The sequence below is a fragment of the Cyanistes caeruleus genome, chromosome 2, assembly GCF_971803275.1.
Source record: "Cyanistes caeruleus chromosome 2, bCyaCae1.hap1.1, whole genome shotgun sequence".
Taxonomy (NCBI): domain Eukaryota; kingdom Metazoa; phylum Chordata; class Aves; order Passeriformes; family Paridae; genus Cyanistes; species Cyanistes caeruleus.
The window spans coordinates 74,208,114-74,226,987 of record NC_141702.1 but is presented as its reverse complement, the minus strand read 5'-3'; the positions used below and the strand labels follow the sequence as shown (position 1 = coordinate 74,226,987).

Sequence of the window (18,874 nt, the reverse complement as noted above, 5' to 3'; positions counted from 1 at the left end):
AATGACTTGAAAAGAGATGAAGAGACCAAGCATTTCAAAGACTTTAGCTGAAATAATGAATAAATAAATAACACCCCCCTCACCATGCCCTCCCTACTCAGCTGTGCACAGTGCTCAGAGTAGCCTTCAAGACCACTGCTGCAGCATTTCAAGCAGGATTTCAGAAGCAGTGTTCAGATGACAGGCACTTAGAGGAGGCTCACTGACATAACCAAAACACTACTTATGCAGTTTAATTCTGTTGTAACAGCTTCCTTTATAGGCAGGGTGACTCACAACCCTTAGCTTTCTTAAAAAAGAAATAAAGCAGAACGTGTTAAAAGCTGCTGTAATATATATTGTACAAAAAAATCTCTCAAGACCGTTCATCATAATAGAAGAATTTTTACAGGAAAATGAAGGAGGTTATACCAACTAAACATGCATGATCATTAGCACAAACCAGGAGGCAATCCACTCAAAGAACAGGTCCCGTGTACAAGAGTATATCTGCTTTAACAGTACCATACTGCTCATTGTCCTGTTTGCAGTGTTTGCTTCCATAAGAGGTATTGTTAAATACAGGTATTACCTTTTCACCTCAGTTGAAAATTGAGAACTGGACTGAAAAGATCAAGTTTTAGATTAGTAAATACTGAGGACCCCTCAGTTACTGGTTACTGGAGGTGAGAACTGTGGTTGCTACTGTACAAAAGGATCCGACTACTTGTTCAAGTGCTAAATATTAATAAATATGCCTAATCTGCACACTTAAAACCCAGACCACCCCAAATAACAAAAGACACCAATGAAAGGGATAGACTGCACTTCAATCATCCATCATATGTGAATGCCAATTAGAATCCTCTGTTTTCCTTCTCTTTTTCTTTTGTTTGATGTTTGTTATCAGAAAGAATATTTCTAGACCAGATTAAACAAACCTAGTAACCACTGCAATTACTGACCTCACATGATTAAAGAGGGGAGAAAACAGATACAAAATAAGAACTAAAACAGCAATCAGGAAATCTACATCCACTTTTGATGAGACAAGTCTGAGCAGGGGCAGAATTTGTCATTTACAGAACTTCTTACGTCCAAAACTGAAATGTTTAGAAGACTTCAGGTTTCTACCATGTACAGTTACAAAGAGGTAATTCGATCATGATACCTACACTACAAGAAACTTAAATATACCTAAGTATATTCTACATAGATTCTACATAGATGCTGAATCAAAATTTTCAACAGCTGGGAACTTGCAGTTAACTTCACAGGCACAATATTGTAAAAACACCCACCTGCAACCCTGGACCATCAGGTCTTTATTTTCAGCCCCACACTTTCCTGATGTTGAAGCAATCCTCTTCCACAGAGGTGATAGGCAACGTGACTTTTGGGGCCACCTCTCAGAAATAACTGGCTGAATGAGACAAAGCATCTGGTAGTCTTTAGCATCCGGGTGCTCAAGAAGAGGTAATTTGCCTTCCTTCTTGACTTCCAAAACTTATGTAGTGTTGTTTTTGTTGCTGCTCTGAATACTTCACATGCCACTTGTAAATGTCAATATAATCTTTGTGAAACCCTGAGTGTAATAAGCATGCCTGAATACTGACCACACATTCTATAAAGACGAAACTTCTGCAAGTGTAATTCATTTGTTCAAAATGCAGCTATTTATTACCAAAAGCTCCCTTTCTAGTCAGCAGGCAGAACCTAACAAGTCTTGAAAAAAATAAATTGTACCATGAAGCACATGACTACCTAGAAGCAGAAGCTTAATACTTGACATCTCCAATAACAACTTAACTCTTCTGTGTCTAACCATGCCCATTTGAGAACATTTTTTTTATTATTATTTTTATTTTTTATATTTAGAGATACCTTCTGATTTTTCCTGTCAAATCTTTGGAAAAAGGCAGTCAGAGAAAGACTTTCTTCCAAAGTAACTGTGCCCATCTTGCCCCTTTGTCACATTACTTTTCCTATGGTGAAAGTTATTAACCTTACAAGTAGCAGGAAAGGAGAATAGAAGACTCAAAGAAAGAGCTCTCATTTCAACACAAAACTCTATCTTCTAAGGAGCAAACCACAGAGTGAGAAAGAAAATTAGAGCAACCTAGTGGGAAAAAATAGCAAAACAGTTGACTTTCACTTCATTGTGATGAAGAAAATGGATTTTCTCACCCTAGAGTTGTAACCATCTGCGTGTAAATTGTAGTTTGTTTCCATTTTAAATAACAAATCTCTCTAGGAGGCACCATACTCATCACAGAAACAAGTTATCCTCGACTCTAGGGACTGCCGAGTGAGTCATCTCTCCTGATGACACAATTCACTCACAGCCAGCACAGTCTTGGGCACCAAAGGCCATTACGGTATAAGACAATTTTCATGAGGGAATGGTCTTCCCCAGATGAACTTTCATTTGTCTTAGGTAATAACCCTTGTTCAACATCAAGCAGCCTAATTCCTTGAAGTGTTTCACATCTTGAAAATACTCTCAGAACCTCTTTTCCCGGTTCAGCATGACATTTGCTCAGTTGTGACAGCTGCAGTGCAGTCTGCAACATTTATTTTAAAAGCTTCCAAACACAGTATATACTCTGTGCATCCATGTGCCTGTCTGATTGATTAAATCAGAACTGGTCATTTTAGTGTCCACTTAGCAAAAAAATATTTGGTTGGTTAGCTCTTTGTTCTATTGCTAAACACGGCAAACTTAAAAATCCAGCACACAACAGAAAACACAACAAAACCCACACCCCCCAAGCATTGTCCCTGAACTCTGCAGGCTGCACCACCCCACTGTGTCAGTGCTTCCTGCAGTATCAGGAACAGAGATGAAATCACCATCACACCAAGGTCCTGATCCAATAAATAGTACAAGAAGTACACATGTAAAAGTTGCACTTCAATAGGAGGGAGCATCAGCTATTATCTCAAGGGAAGCTTGATATATAAATCACCAGTGACTTTCTCCACTGGCTAAAAACCCCATTTAGGGTTCCAAGAGATATGGAGACAGAGTCCATTTTTGGTCCTGAAAACCCAGTTTCTGAGGAACAGAATCTGTCCCACTTTGGCCACAGAAAGAATAGTTCCAATGAAGGTTGTCATTCACCACAGACAGCAGCATTTAGCAAAGGCTGCAGAGAGCCAGAGGGGCTGAAAAAATCCTGAAGAGTCCACAGACTTTTGATGAAGTTTTTTTAGAGCGCTGTTATCTTCTCTCTAATGCATCAGAGCCACAACAGCACACTGACTGAAAGCAGTAACTCAAAAAAGTAACAGTGACTGTGCACTAACAGCTAGAACCAAAAAGCGTAATGTGAATAGGCTATCATATATAAATATGTTGCTAAACTTACATGTTTAAGTTCAAATGTCACAAGTCTTTCAGTTTATGTAATAAGTTTTTCTACACGCTGCCTACCTCCAAAAATTTGAAATTTTCTATGTCTCTATTTGCTTTATGAAACATACAAGGGGGCAGAAAAAGAAAAAATAAAAGTGAAAAAACAATAGGCTTTTCTCCTATATTGATATCTCCCCTATGTTTGCTTTAATTCAGCTGATGAGACAGTGACAAGAAGAAACCAATTTACAAAGTATCAGAAGTAACAAAATTCTATTTCAGTAAGAGTAGCACAGCTGTTGCCCTGTCAGCTTCCCCTTCATTGCTGGGATTCTGAACACAGGCTCTGGGGTGCAAGAAAAGGAGGAGATATTTCATTCACTCCATGACCCCAGCTGTCCCCTCTCACATTTTAGCCACACAAAGTCAGTGACAAAAAAAACTTTATCAACAACACACACTTTTATATACTATTTTCCCAATAGTGTATAGTGTATTTTTCAATTTCAACAATATTCTGTTGGTTGACTGATCAACCTAATTCCAAACCAAATTGCAGTTATTTACTCTTTTTCAAATGTTAGACAATAGGCACTGTAGATTAATATATTTTGGGAATTAAAACAGTTTCTAAAAATCAATTTATAAAGTTATTACCTACCAAGTCCTTTGTAAGAGCTAAATATTACGGGGTTTTTTTTAAATAAAATTTTTAAGTAAAACAGCTTACACTGCCTACACCACATACCCAAAGAGCTGTGGAAAGGAGAAATTTATTTTTTTTTTCTTAAATACATCAGCAGTGCAATTTTGTAAGAAGCTATGCAAGGTCATAATTTTCCAGTCAGGGCCTACATTTAAGTTCACTCAACATCTATTTCTATAGAGAGAAAAAAGTCATCCCAGTTAGATGCCTACAAGTCTTTCTTTTACAAAGGTGTGCAGCACAATATCTGGATTTACAGTTACTTACATTCTGTGATTATAACCATTACTTGATACAAAAAAAGAACCCAACAACATTACTTCAGACCTTTTTCTTAAATAATGTTCCTTAATTCTGAGTGTTTGGTTGTTGTTGGGTTTGGTTGGTTGGCTTTCTGGGGAAAGAAAAAATTCAGTATGTTTAGTAAACACATTGCTGTCATCTAGCAACCCAAACCAGGCTTCCCTCCTCAAAAGCTTTTTACATCATATTACAAAATTGTCCTTCTGTACACTTTATGGCATACCACTCATTTGATGATAAGCTTCCTATTTGTTTTCCCTGAAAGGAAAAGCTCCTCTTGCAGGCCAAGTTTTTTAATGAGGTACAGACATCTTGTGTGTAAACATATATACCAAGAAATGTCTTGTGTTCTGTGATTGATCCTGACAACTAAAACACCACTCACAAAGCAGCAGAAAACTGAAGTTATTCTGCTTGAAGGAGCTCAATGCACATGACAACCTGTGACCTACAAGCTCAAGCACAGAGAGGTAGATGTTTTTTCCTTCGCTGTGCAGTCATTTATAATTACTATTAAAAATCATCACCAACATATTTAATTTTATGATGGATGGAACACTCCATACCAGGTATATTGAGACCTTTATTTAATTGAGATGGAAGACAAGTGAGAGTTCACCAGATACTACTGGAAAAGAGCAACAACCACCCCTCCAACTTTGAAAGAAAAGCAACTCTTTTAATGGCAAACCAGAATGTTCTGACCTGCTTTAAGTTCACTGCTGTTTTTTTTCATGAAACAGATATACCACCAACTCTAGTGTTGGTGTGCACTGGTTAAGCTGTTTTGACGTAATCCTAGTGAAGAACCACAACAAACAGCCTAGAAGCATTCCCTATTGTCTCTGCAGCCGAATATGATTCCAGCCCCTTTGAAAGAGAGGCTGCTGTTGGTGGTTCAACATTATGCTAGCACAGATGTGCCTCAGCATTCTGGAAGGTGACTACTACTGACAACCTGTCCAGGAAGAAGCAGAGGCCTTCTTCAGACAAAAGAAAGAAGACTCATATGCACAGACCCTAATCCTCAAAGAATCCACTTTACCCCCTCTGGCATCTTCTGAAAATCAAAAGCAATCCTAGAGATTGTTGCATTGATGAATTCTTGATACAGGTGATCAACAAGCCAATAAGGGAAGTTGTTCTGCTGGACCTGATCCATACAAACAAGAAAGAACTGGTCAAGACTGGTGTTCAAGAGCAGCTTTCCTTGCAGTTATCATCAAGATCCCAAGGTAAAAGAGCAAAGCAAAAGTCAAGATCACGATTGCAGACTTCATCAGAACAGATTTTGTTCCCTTCAGGCACCTGCTCGGATGAATCCCACAGAGGATGGCCCTGGAAGAAAGAAGGGTACAGGATGGCAGGATAATTTTCAAGGATCACCTCCTCCTAGCTCATGATTTGGCCACCCTGACCAACAAAAAATTCATGCAAAGGCAGCCAAAGACCTGCATGAATGGACAAGGATCATCTGAAAGACCTCAGACACGCCAGAGAAGTCTATCTAAATGGAGGAAACAGAAGTGTCCAGAAGAAGCATGAAGACTATTAAGAATGCAGTGCTGGTGTCAGGAAGCCCGTGTGCAATTGAATCTGAGATAGAGAGTAACAAGCACTGTTGTAGTTCTAGCAGCAACAAAATACCTTTGGTCCTGCTACTGAGGAGGGAAGGAGAGATGGTGACAAAGGAGACAAGAGAGCCAAGGTACCCAGTGTTTTCATTGCTTTGGTCTTTACTGGTAATTTTGAGCCTTTAGGACTCGCAGGCCCCTGGAAAAAGGTGATAGAGAAGGATTTGGCTTTGGTGGAGGGGAGTCAGATTAGGGGGTGCTTAAACAAACACAACACACCCTGCAAAAAGAATGTAGGACTCGATGAGATATATCCATTAATGCTGAGGAAACTGGCCAATATCATTGTGTGACTAGTCTCAGTACTCTGAAGACACATGGAAATTGGAAAAGCTTCTTGAGAGGTGTGAGAAATGATGTAGTTCCTTTCTTCAAGAAGGAAGATCCAGCAAATTGCAAGCCAGTCAGCTTCACCTCAGTACCTGAAAGGGCGATGAATCAAATCTCTCTGGAAAGAATTCACAAGCATATGAATGGCAAGAAAATTATTTGCCGTAGTCACCATAGATTTGTGAAGAAGAAAATTGTACTTCAACAACCTGACAGCCTTCACCATTTTAAAGAATGAAGGTGCAGGCTTCAAGTAAAACTTTTGACACTGTCTCCCACATCATCTCTGACAAACAGATGAGGGACTGATTGAATCAGATAAGTGAACAGTGAGATGGATCAAAAAATTGATCAATACCCAGAGGGCTGTGATCTGCACAAAGTTCAGTTGGCATCACCCACTAGCATACCCCAGAGATCAAGACTGGGTCCTGGATTATTTAACATCTTCATTAATGATTTGGATGATTAGGCAGGGGACACACTCTACAAGTCTGTAGATGTTACAAAACGCAGTAACAGCTGCTGACACCAGAGAGATGTGCTGTGTCCAGAGAGACTTCTGCTAACTGGAGAAATTGGACAACAGTATTATCCTGAAGTTTGGCAAAGGAACATGCAATGTTCTGTACCTCAAGAAAGATAACCCTGAAGGCTGGGGCCACACAGCTGGAATTCATCTTTGCACAGAAGGACCTGGGAATCCTGGTGGACAAGTTGAATTGAGCCAGCTGGCAAAGAAAGTTGACAACACTCTGGGCTGTTTTAGAAAAGGTGGTGCCAGCAGGTTTGGTGGAGTGATCCTTCTCTTCCACTCGGCACTGCTGAGACATCTGGAGTGATGCCCTCTTCTGGGCTTACACAGTTCAAAACAAGATGTGAACCTACTGAAGCAAGTGAAGGTCAATCACCACAAAAATGAACCATGGAGGAGCAGATCTGACCTACAAAAATGATTCTGGGAAAGATGGAATTGTACCCCCTGAAGAAGACAACGAAAGAGACAAGGAAAGAATAGAGAATGTGTCTTGTTCACATGTATAAATCCCCAATGAGAGAAAATAAAATTGACAGAATGAGATTCATTGCAGTGGTATCTCCAGTGAAGTGACAGGAAGCAGTGAGCACAAACCAAATCACAGGAAATTTTACACATGAATGTTTTCTTTTCCTCTTAGGGTGATCAGATGCTAGAACTGGGTCCCAGAGAGCTTGTAGAGTCCATTCAAGGCACAATTGGATGCAGTGACAAGCACTTTCCCACCACTGACACTGCTTTCAGCAGGGCAGGGAAGGTTGGGCTAGATAATCTCCAGAGGCACCTTCCAACATCAGTTTTCTGTGCTGCCACAAACATTTATTGCCTTGATAACAGTAGCACTAGACCAACAAATATAAAATCTCCACTGGTGCACAGGTTTCATGCTTTCTTCATTGTGATCATTCAATGCAGTTTTCCTTAAGTTCCTAAAAAGTATCACACAAGCTGTTACTGCCATTAGTTACAGAAACTTGATCTTTTCTCGATGATCCAATAAATTCATATCCTCACTATAGACAGTGGCTGAGCCTGCAACGTGTGCTTGCCACAAGCTACACAATTTCATAACTCGCATTTTCACCAGCACACACAGCATCAGCAGAAGTTACGAGTCTTTGGAAGCTGCACTGGAGTTAAGAGTAAGCCTGGGTACTTCCATTTTCAGTTTTGCCAACCAGTTCTGTTTGTGCATCAGCATTTCTACTGCATATCTGCTCTACTTTCCCTGAGAGTCCCATGCAATGTTTGAACTAGGGCATACAAATTCCCTTGAAAGGGTAAAACAGCTCCAAGCAATGTTACAAGATAGCTTCTGAATGCCGTATTTTCAAAGTACTGGGAGCTGTTTTGCACATATACTCACTGTTTTAGAAAAATGTGACAAAGAATTTTGCTGCCAGCTACAACTTCAAGGAAGTTTAGGTAGAATGCCAACACTTTGATCTAAACTAGACCACAAGACACATCATCCTTAAGTAGGCTGGAGCCTTTAACTAACACTGGTGGTGACACTTATCCTTTTCTCCCAGGAAAAGGCCATTTTGTCAAAAAGAACCTCTTAACAAAAAAACTGCATCCCACAAATCTAAGCAATAACTGCTGCAGGAGTATAAAATCCTCTTAAGGAAATTTCCATCCACTAATCTGCTTGCTTTTGTGGAACATAAAACAGAGTCTGTGGGATGTTCATCCTCCTAGGAAAAAGCCCCGACAGCAACCCTCAGTAATCTGGGTGACAATCCTAGAGCAGAGCTGACACAGTGCTCTAGGGCCAAGATGTGTCTCAGGAACACTTGTTCTATGTAACAATCCCATTAATTTATGCCCCCAAGACATTTAAAGAACTTATCCATCAACAGGAAAAGCAGACCTCAGGAAAAAATGAGACTTGCAGTTTTCATAATGCATTTTACCACCCTCTCATTTGTCCACACTATACACAGCATGGGAGAAAAAAGAGGAGACCAACATAGCCTAAGGCAGGTTATTTACAAAAACATCCTTTAAGCAGGTATGAACCATTGTATTACATGATTTTAATTCACTCCTTAAGTCATGTTTCAATGTCTCAAAATAAAATTAAAAAAAATTCTTTGGGGTAGGGCACAGTACAACTATCAGTCACCTGAAGAGTAGACTGTTCCTTCTTACAATGCCACTACACAGCAGGACACAAGCTTCATGGAAATGGAAGAGGCTTACAGGCTGAGCCAGCAAAGGGCTGAAACAGCATGAAGAGAAAAGGAGCAGCAGAGAAAAGGAGAAAAAAAACCCAGAAAGAAACACCACTACAGATATTAAATTGCACACTGCAATGTTTACATCAGAAAATGAGAACACAGGATTAAGGTATATTAAGGTCTAGACAGGTAGACATTACATACCTTCTTTTTTTCTTCCAAATTTCAAACTTAAAAATTATAAGGAGCATCCCTAATGAAAATTACCTAGGCTTAAATTAATTTGGGAAATATGAAGGCTATATTCACAAAAAAGTCCTCCTAAAACCCACAAACCAGAACTTTTATATTCAGCCATATCCTCAAAGAAAGTGATGAGCCAAGCTACCTGCACTTCTTCCCCAAGCTTTTTAAAGAGTAATTTATTGCTCTTTTTAAGAAATGGTAATGGAAGGGAAAAAAAATCCATTTGGAAGTTGCAGTCATTTCAGAGATCAAAGCTAAGATTCCTTCCTCCTTCCTATCATTAGGGGGTTAAGCTATGCCTTTAACATAGTAAAAATTAACAAATTTCTGCACAGAAAATCAAACATCAAAGGTAAGTTTTCTATTTCAAGGAGTAAGAGATACCAGGAAGTTAATCTTCAAAAGGTGGCTACTTAGACATGCATCTTTGCAGCCTCCCTTCAGTCCTGGAGGGATTCAGTCTACTTTGCTTTTTGACATCAGCAAATGGCTGATGATCTATCAAGCACACCCTGGCTCACTCTACACAAACCAGCAGCACTTTGCCCTGACACATGGGACCAGTGTCAAGTTTGCCCTCAACTCATCATAGTAGTGAAGGATGATTGCCTCTTTTATATCTTCATATTACTTATTTGGCATTTAAACACTTTTAGGCAAGACTTACCTTTCCTGTAGGTTTAGATTTGTTTGGGGTTTTTTTGTGTTTTAATTAGCACAATAGTACAGTGCTACAATAATATAAACAACAGATTAACTTGAAGCGAAGGTTTAGCTCAGTCTTGCTGTGGTGAAGAGCCAGCCAGGGGAACAAGTGGTAATGACTTCAATTTGTCTGTGGAATTAACTTGTGCACAATTTACAATACACAAACCTTGTTAACATGACAGTTACTCTTTTTAAGGTCATTACAAAATCTTCTCTGCAGGAAAACTATATACCTCAAGAAGCTGTGTGCACTTTTGTGAGAAAAATGCACAGCCAACATCTGTAAAATAAATCCCCTAATAATCTTTTTGTTCCTTACTTGACCTGGTAATAAGACACCAAAAATGGGTTGACTTTGTATCTTGACAGCTACAAGCACGTGGAGAATATGTACCAGAGACATTTTGTTTCATGAAGACAGAAGGTGATATTAGAATTAATTTGTTAACATTTGTGTGATCCATGAATCAGCCGATCTACCTCTTTTACAGGTTCTTCATCCGGGGCAGAATCTTCCACCACAGTCTAGTAAACAGAGAGCAGAAAAGAGAAGAAAAAATCCTGTAAATACACACTAGCAAGAAAGACAATTTTAAGGAAAGACCTAGCACAAAACACAGTCAATTTAGTTTTGGGCAGTTAAGCTGCTTTCAGTTTATCCTACTATAATAGGTTCATCCAATTCTTCACACTTTGCACAGGTAAATTAACCTTTGAATCCATAGGGCCCTGCTTTCTCCTAGATATATAAAAGGTTACAAGAAGAAAGCACAACAAAAGAACTATTAAAATTGCTGATGAATAGTTGAAGCCAAATTTATTATAGAATGGATAAAGAAAAAATATTATTACTGAAAAAACTGAGAAACGGAACATCATATTTTGATAGCAAGAGAGAATATATGTGTATATATAGAAGGAAATTTTCTAAACACCCAGCTTCCATTTAAATGTTGTGCTCACCTAAAATCCATTAAGTGGTAAACCCTCTGGAAAACAGGTGGAAAGATTACACAGAACTTGATCACACAACCCTTTCTCAGGAAAAATATTCCCAATGCTGTAATTCACTATCTCACCCATCCAGCTTGAGTGGGATCAATAATTTTGCCTACTCTCAAAGAAGTTCTAGAACAGCAAATATTCCAATTTTCTTGCTTACTTGTCAAACACAATTAATGACCTCCTGAGTCAACAGGTGAAAGCAGCAGTATTTCACTCTAATCTTCCTTTACACAAACATAATATAGAACATGCCCTTGATGCACTCTTCCTTATCAAATGATTGATTCACTATAAAAGCTGTCTTTAATATTTGCAAGTCATTCACCTGAGTCATGCACAAGGCACTCATAAATGTCTTTGTTTTAAAAGGGTTTTTGGCATTAAGGAAGGGAAGGAGAAACAGGTCCATATGCATCAAAGCATTAAACCGTCTCCCTCCTTGTCTACTAGCTGTGAAAAGCTTCCGTGAAAAAGAACAACTTGCAGACAATCATGAAAACATTTTATCCCACACAGATTCAGAGACCATGACAGTTCTCTTGAATCAGTACAACCACTAGTGTTTAAGCTGCATCCAGCTCATTAAAGAGTAAATGTTTCTGCTGATTGAAAATGTCTTCATGGACAAGAGCCCACAAGAGATGAAATTAATTTCTAAGTGCTTTTACTAGATTTGAGCAAACAATAGCAATTCTATCTATAGCATGATCTAAAATGGTCATTAGTTATAGCATATCTTTATTGTGCTTAGAGACAGCAATAAATAGTGCCAATAAATGGTGCTTTATCTGTTGTTCCTATCTAAATTGCAGGAGTTTATGTCTGCAATTCTTTAACTCCCGAAACTTTTCATAAGTGAAATCTCAGCAAGTGTTGCTATCTATGTTGCTCTTTCAAGCAGGAAATTAAAAAAAAAGCCACCACCAAAACCTCCAAACCAACATACCTGATTAACTATCACTGCAATGGATCAATTACCCTTGGTAAAGAGATCCACACAGTTTCTACTGAAAGAAAGGTCTAAGTAGTCCTCTACCAGCTAAAGAAGTGACAATACAAAGACATCGACCCAGGCAAGGTATATTGGGCATTAGTGCAGGATTTGCCCTGTGATACAGGGGAGTTTTTCCCAGAAATAAACAGAAAATGACTGAAGTACTTTCTGTCTGGGCCAGAAAGAAAAACACTGGGCACACAAAAACTGAACTGATTTTAGAAAGAAGGGGAGGAGGAAGAAAAAAAACAGGCACATACATGCACTTTGAATATCAGTCAACAGAAAGGTAGACCTGGGAGGGGAGCACCATTTCTATGATGTTCAGCAGAAAACTGTTCACCATACAAATTACACAAGTCTTCTCATTGTGAAAGTGATTTTACAAGGTGTCAGCTAACTTCTAAAACAAAATCAGGAATGACGCACAGTTTCCCAGCTATAACCTGTTTATTAGCCCTCGGGTTCCTCGCATCCCACAAAGTGACAGTATTCAGAAGTGAATTACATGATTTAAACCTTTACAAGCCCCTCATAGCTTGTTTTTAACCCAGGGACTCCAGAATGATCTGTGCTGGTACAATATATCACATTATCACTTCTACTGTACTGTTTACAAGTACAAACTAACATCTTGCATGAAACCATTCCTGCAGTTTTCCTGCAGTTCAGCAGCTCCTTTTGAGTCAAGTGTTTTGTTCTCCATAACCTGTCTGGCTCAGTTACACTCCCATCTTTCCCTCTCTCCAAAACCCTGTTATAGTACTTCAGTCAAACAAGGGGATGAGGGGCTAAACAATAAATACCATCCCCCTCCACCTCACACATTTCATTCATCTATTTCTACCACCTGTCTGTTACAAATGTGCATCCCGTGCTACAAACAATTGACATGAAATACTTTGGGGTTTTTGCACAGCTCAACAGTCCCAGAAATACTCAGGAATCTACCTTGTCCCAGTACAGTACAAAAACCATGAAGTCATAGAATAACCTAAGCTGGAAGGTACCCGCAAGGATCACAGAGCTCAGCTCCTGTCCGGGACATCCCCAAGAGCCACACCATGTGACTGAGAGCGCTGTCCAAACACTTACTGAACTTGAATGATGCCTTTCTTGACACAAGATAACCTTAGACTGCAGTTCATGAAAACACTGCGAGACAAATCGTGAGCACACGCAGCACAGCAGCCGATTAATTATCACGGCATCGGGTTTCCAGCATCATCCGGAAAGCGCAGTCTTACGCTAAGAGGTAATGGGCAAATGGCTAATCGGAACCCAAGAGAGGTCCACGGACCTATTCGAGCCTCAAATTACAGATCACGTACTTCACGTTTAAATTTGAGCCCGAGTCCGACTCAGCCCGCTCTGTGGGTTTCCATCTGTTGTGCACGCTCTTTCCTTTCCATCCAGCCCAGTCTCCCGGGACACGGTTCCGACCCGAGCCCGGAGCCGTGCGGCCGGGACGGGACGGGACGGGACATCCCGCACAGCCCGGGCTCGGCGGGAGCTCCAAACTCTCCGCCGGGGAGCCACCACCAGGTTCCCGAGCCCCGCCTGCCCCCCGCGCTCGGCAGCCGGCAGCGCGGGCTCCGCTCACACCCCATCTGCTGAGCTTTGGGGCACCACCGAGGCGCTTCCCCGGCGGGAAAGGGGGGCCCGCCGCCGCTCACCTCCGTCTCCATGGGCTCCACCTCTATCCCTTTCCATAGCTCCAGCAAGTGGGCGATCGGCATGCTGGGCGATTCCTGCCCGAGGAGGACGGGATCAAGCAGAAGCAGCGCGGCTCGGCCGCCGGCGGGAGCGGACGAGAGAAGGTGCCGGGGGAGGACGGGACGCGGCTCCGAGCGGCACCGGCACCGGCACCGGCACCGGGACCCTCCGCCCGCCCGCTCGGCAAAATGGCTCCGCGCTGCCCCCGGGGAGCCGCAGCAGGGGCTCGGGCGCTCCCAGGCGCGGGGGGCAGGACGGGGCAGCCACCGACGGACCCTCGCCTCCCGTCCCGTCCCTCCCGGCCGCCGCCGCCTCGGCTCGGCTCGCTTTGGAGCTGGGGAAAGTTGCTGCGGAGGATGCTGCGGCGGCGGCGGGCGCTGCTATGGCAACGGCAGCGCTGCCCCCCCCAGCCCGGCCGGCCCCGCCCGAGCAACCCGCGGGGCCAGAACGGCGCCAGGGCCGAACCGGGGCTGGAGAGGCAACAGCAGGGTTTAGTCAGCCTGTAGCCAGTGTGTAGGACGGGGGAAGCGCGGTAGAGCGTGCGGCTAGCCAGAAGGATATCTAAGGTTTACAAAGCCCAGTATTATTCCAGTCTTAAAAAGAATTAACTATCACTTCCTTCACTATTTTATCTCTGTACTACAAAGCCTGTAGTCTGTTTATTCACGTGCCCTTTCCTCCTCCTTCACATCTCAAAAGCTATTGCAACCTTACTATAGTAAGCATGACAACACATCACATACCAACCTGACATGGTTCATGCAGATACTGATTCGAATTCTCCTCAAATTTAGGACAAAACATGCATTTTAACTTGTTCAGGCAACTTCATCAGAGGCCAAAAAGGGTTTAGTGTTCAATAAATCACTACTCTTCAAAGAGCCATTTTGGAATGAAGAATCAATATGCAAAGTGCATTTTTCTTCTGTTCCATGCTCCAAATGCCACAGTTAGCTTCCATATAGGCAGTGCTGTACAAATTCAGCACAAGTTTGCATTAACAACAAAAATTCTTCTGCCAGTCTACTAAGGAACACTTGAGAAGTGATCCTCCTCCAGTCCCATCTCAGCTTCCCCAAGCTGTATTTAACATGAAAAAGCTCCCCTGTGAGTCCAAATGCTAAACATGGTTAGGAAAATCAAACTCACAAACCATAATAAAGAAAAAAGAAAAATTAGTCCTCACCCAGAGCAACAAACAGAGCCATGAATTCAGATACTGCTGCGAGAACTCAGTCTTTTAATTGTGTTAGAATACGAACACTTTTCTTGACATCTGTTACAACAGTTAAGTAACAACTTGTAACACCAATTATGCAGTTTCATCTGCTTTACAGATTGAGCGATTAAATAGCTAGATTAGTGCGTTTACTCACTGCTCACCAAAGAAGTGTAGTGGGAGTGATGTTAATCACATAACAGACAGGTAACTGAGGTCAGAAGCTGCAGTACCCGGCTGTAACACACTCCCTGGCTCTTGTGTCCTGTCCCTGTTTCTTTCCCAGCAACACATGAGAGATGAGTTCCTACCTTTAACTTGACATAGAGGCTCTCCCAAACAGCCTCATAGCACCAACAACCGTGAGGCCAAAGCCAGGACCAAACACAACCAATTCAGAGCACAAACCACACCTGTTTTACAAAACCCAGGGACCTTTATAAACCAGATATCCCCGAGAAGATTGTACATGACTATATCACATGCCATCTTGATTTTTAAAATGCATTTAACTCCAATTTACAGGATTGTATTTTAGCCTTTGAGACACAAATCTTGGATGCTACAGGCTGAGAGCAAGAGCCAAGTGTCTGTGACAACAGGGAACTGGGGAGGTCCAGGTAATCCCAGGGGAGGCAAATCCAAAGTATGGGAAAACATGTGCATACAGATCCAATGTTTCTTACAACTTTTCCATGAACTTCACTTAATTCTTGAGACATACAGTTACATGCTTCCTTATGTATAAATCTGTTTTCAAACTGGGACATCAAAACTCACAATTTTATTTCCAGACCAGTTCGGTCAGTCTAAACATGCATAAAATAAAAGCAGGGAAAAACAAATTATAAGATCTTGTTATTGCTATGACATATATACTTCTGTTATAAGCACAATACACGTGCTGTGCAGTAGACTGCCTAAACTCTTTCAGCACCAAGATGACTTGAACCCAAATTATATATTCAAAAATAATTGGACTAACCAAAGCATGCATTCCATACTCCACTTCTTATCCCTACCTAAAAAGTGCAGAAATTTTTAACCTCAGCTCAAATGAAAATGTGGGTTTGGGTAATTTTCCCCCTGCCCTTTATTTTGCAGCATCACAAAATCAGTGGTAGTCCACTTCCAAAAATACCTCATTAGGAGCAGAATAAAGAAAAAGAAGGGAAGAGGGGGATGGAACATAGAGGAGGAAAAAAAACCACAAAAGACCAGACAGAAATTCAAAGAAATTGGTCTCTGAGGACACACAAGAAATCTGTTTAGAGCAAGAAGTAGTTAAAGATTTTTTTTCCTAAGGAAAAATATTGGTTAACCACACTTGCAATTTAGCAGAAGTAATATTTGCAGGTATGCTAGCTAGGCTGAGAGTTGCGAGGCTATTAGTTCAACTTGCGTCAAGAGAATACAGGCATCTTTATCTCCTGTGTAAAGAAGTACTGGACTACTTGCATGGTGATTTTTCATCTATTTTTACCTGTCTCCTGAGTGGTAGCTAATGGTTGCTGCCAGATGCAGAGTGGGGGATTAGACACATCAATATCCTGCTGGGCTACGGTAACTCCTACACGAGCAGGAGATACCGAAGTACAGAAGAAAATTTATGAAGAGCATTGTGTACAAATCACATTAAGACACTTTAATAACTTACATGTCCACTGCTTTGTGGAAAAGGACTATTTCCCTATTTGATGTACCAAAGGGAAGAAGCACAGAGAAATATTCTCTGCCACTAGCTCAACACACTTCCAATTTCATGACTTCAGTGCTCAGTTGAATGGAATTACCTCATGCCAAAACACACACATTCATCTGCATGCAGCTTGAGCTCAAAGCTTGCTCAAAGCTTGAGTTAGACTACTTTCTGCCTGTCCAACAACCAAAAGAGATACTACTTGACATAGAAATCAGCAAAAAAATCCTCTCTCCCTCAAAGGCATTCCCATCTATTCCCCTCTGCACTTAAATGCCTCTTCCTGGTTGCCACAGTACAAACATCATCCACCATTACACTGGCTACACTGCCAGACCAGCATCACCTGCCCAGTATTTTTTTTTTTTTCTTCTAAATTTCAATCAAGTTTTCACTCAAGTGAAAACTCCTTTCCTGCACATAACTCTCTGGGACAAGACTGACCACTTAGCTGTCTATTCATCTGCAGCAAAATTTAAGCTTGACCTTCAGTAACTCCCAGGCAAACAAGAGCTACATGGAACATGTTCTTAAAGGATGGAATCCCCCAAATGCTGGTGCTGAGAAGAGATCAGGTCTCTGAAGTGTCAGTAGCATCAGTAAAAATGGGAGGAAAACAATTGCGAGGAGCAAAGTAGTAACTCTCTCCTGTCCCTTTCACGCGGTGCATTAGAGAGCATCTGTAAAGTGTATTGCTTGTCTGATGCCATTTTTGGCTGCTAAAGGACTCCTGGAAAGCCTTGAATGCTCAACTACAAAAGACCCAACCACTGATCAGCCCCTAACCTCCAAAGAAATCAGATTGTACAATGTGTGCTGAAGTTTCCCCAAAGGTCACTTAAGAACAAAATCAGAGCAGAGCTCTAGCAATGTTTCCTGAATATTAATCCAGTTTCCCAAGGCACAAAAAAAGTAATTTCTTTGGTCCTTTCCAGTGGTTCCTGCTATGTACTGTAGCCAAAAAAGGATGGACCTGGGTAAGAAACAACTCTATCATGCAGCACATAAACACATTTCAAGCAAGCAGTCATCTTGTAACAAACAGAACTCATTATTCTGTTGCATATTGGTACCTATAGAATAAGCACATGGGGAAGGATGCTTAATGGCCTTTCTCAGAAAAAATTCCTCCTAATGCTAAACAGAAAAAGACCAAGGCAAAGTTTAAAGAACACTTCAAAATACCTCACTTGACAGTAAATGGTTGGCATAAACTGGAGGAAATCACTCCAGAAGTCCTGCTGATAGATACCCTTCAGCTACAGGATTTGGCACCCCATGATGAGGAACACGTTGCTGGCCACACACAGTGGCAGAAGGTGGCATAAACACACCATGCACAAGCAGAATCTCAACAGCAAGAGGAGAGGCCTGAGCACATCCCAGTGATGGTGTTAGATCCACACAGACCACTGTCGTCATGTGTTTCCATCACAATGATTCATCCATCACAATGATCCATCCATCACAATGATCCATCCATCAGCTGCTGCTCTAGTTTACCGTGAAATGCAGCCTTATGGCAGGGAAGTAGAAAGCATGGTCTTTGGGGTTCATATGGGACTTTCACTACACAATCCCAAATGTGAAAGGAACATGCTGTGCATGACTAGTTTCCTCTAGTCTGTACAGCCAAGCTTGTGTTAGATGGATGAAATCTGTGGCAAAAATGTAAGTGTCAAATGCTAGAAGTAACTAGCAAAAGTAGGGCAGGTTTTAAACAGGATCTATACATCATTCTTTGATGGAGGGAAGTCCAAGTTACCTATACTTTTTTTGGTTTTATACTAAAATTACCAAAAGCTATTATTCCTGGTTGAAAGCAAATAAACAAAATCCTTAACACTACTTTTTCTCCATGAGAGCAGGTGTTGAAATGCTTTAACCTCATTCCTAAACAAGATGAATACATTTTCATTGTCTCTGCATAAAGCAGTACAAGCTCAGCACTTGGATAGCCTACCATCACTTGTGCAGAACTGAGAGAAGAACAAAACAGTATCTACACATTGCTAATTGTGCCAGACGTGGGGAAATATTGTCTACTACAAAAGGAGAGGCATCTCTAGTGCTACTAAAACAATTTACAGTTTAGTTGTGAAGTACGTGCCTGAGAAACACAAGAGGAAACAGTGGCAGACAAGGCATTCAGTATCAAAGCAGTGTGCATCTGTCCCCTGCAAAGCTCATAATTTAACATTTTCAAATTAAAATCATGTCTGCTGAATCCCCTGAAATAGGAAGTGCTCACAACTG

The 18,874-nt window shown here is 41.2% G+C and overlaps 1 protein-coding gene across 2 annotated transcripts in view; it reads right to left on the bottom strand.

Annotated features, from left to right (window-relative positions):
* The window catches only part of RPS6KA2 (ribosomal protein S6 kinase A2), a 285,035-nt gene extending 266,993 nt beyond the window's left edge, over positions 1 to 18,042 (bottom strand). Inside the window, exons 1-2 of one of the 2 annotated variants that reach the window (XM_086877952.1) lie at positions 17,809 to 18,042; positions 10,466 to 10,510 (exon numbers count right to left, since the gene is read on the bottom strand). In XM_086877952.1, the coding sequence (XP_086734078.1) occupies positions 10,466 to 10,510; positions 17,809 to 17,829 (66 nt within the window). In that variant the 5' untranslated portion in view covers positions 17,830 to 18,042. Of the gene's footprint in view, positions 1 to 10,465; positions 10,511 to 13,660; positions 14,075 to 17,808 lie in introns of those variants that run through there. The other variant, XM_086877953.1, reaches the window with a different exon arrangement.
* Positions 18,043 to 18,874: the final 832 nt, after the last annotated feature.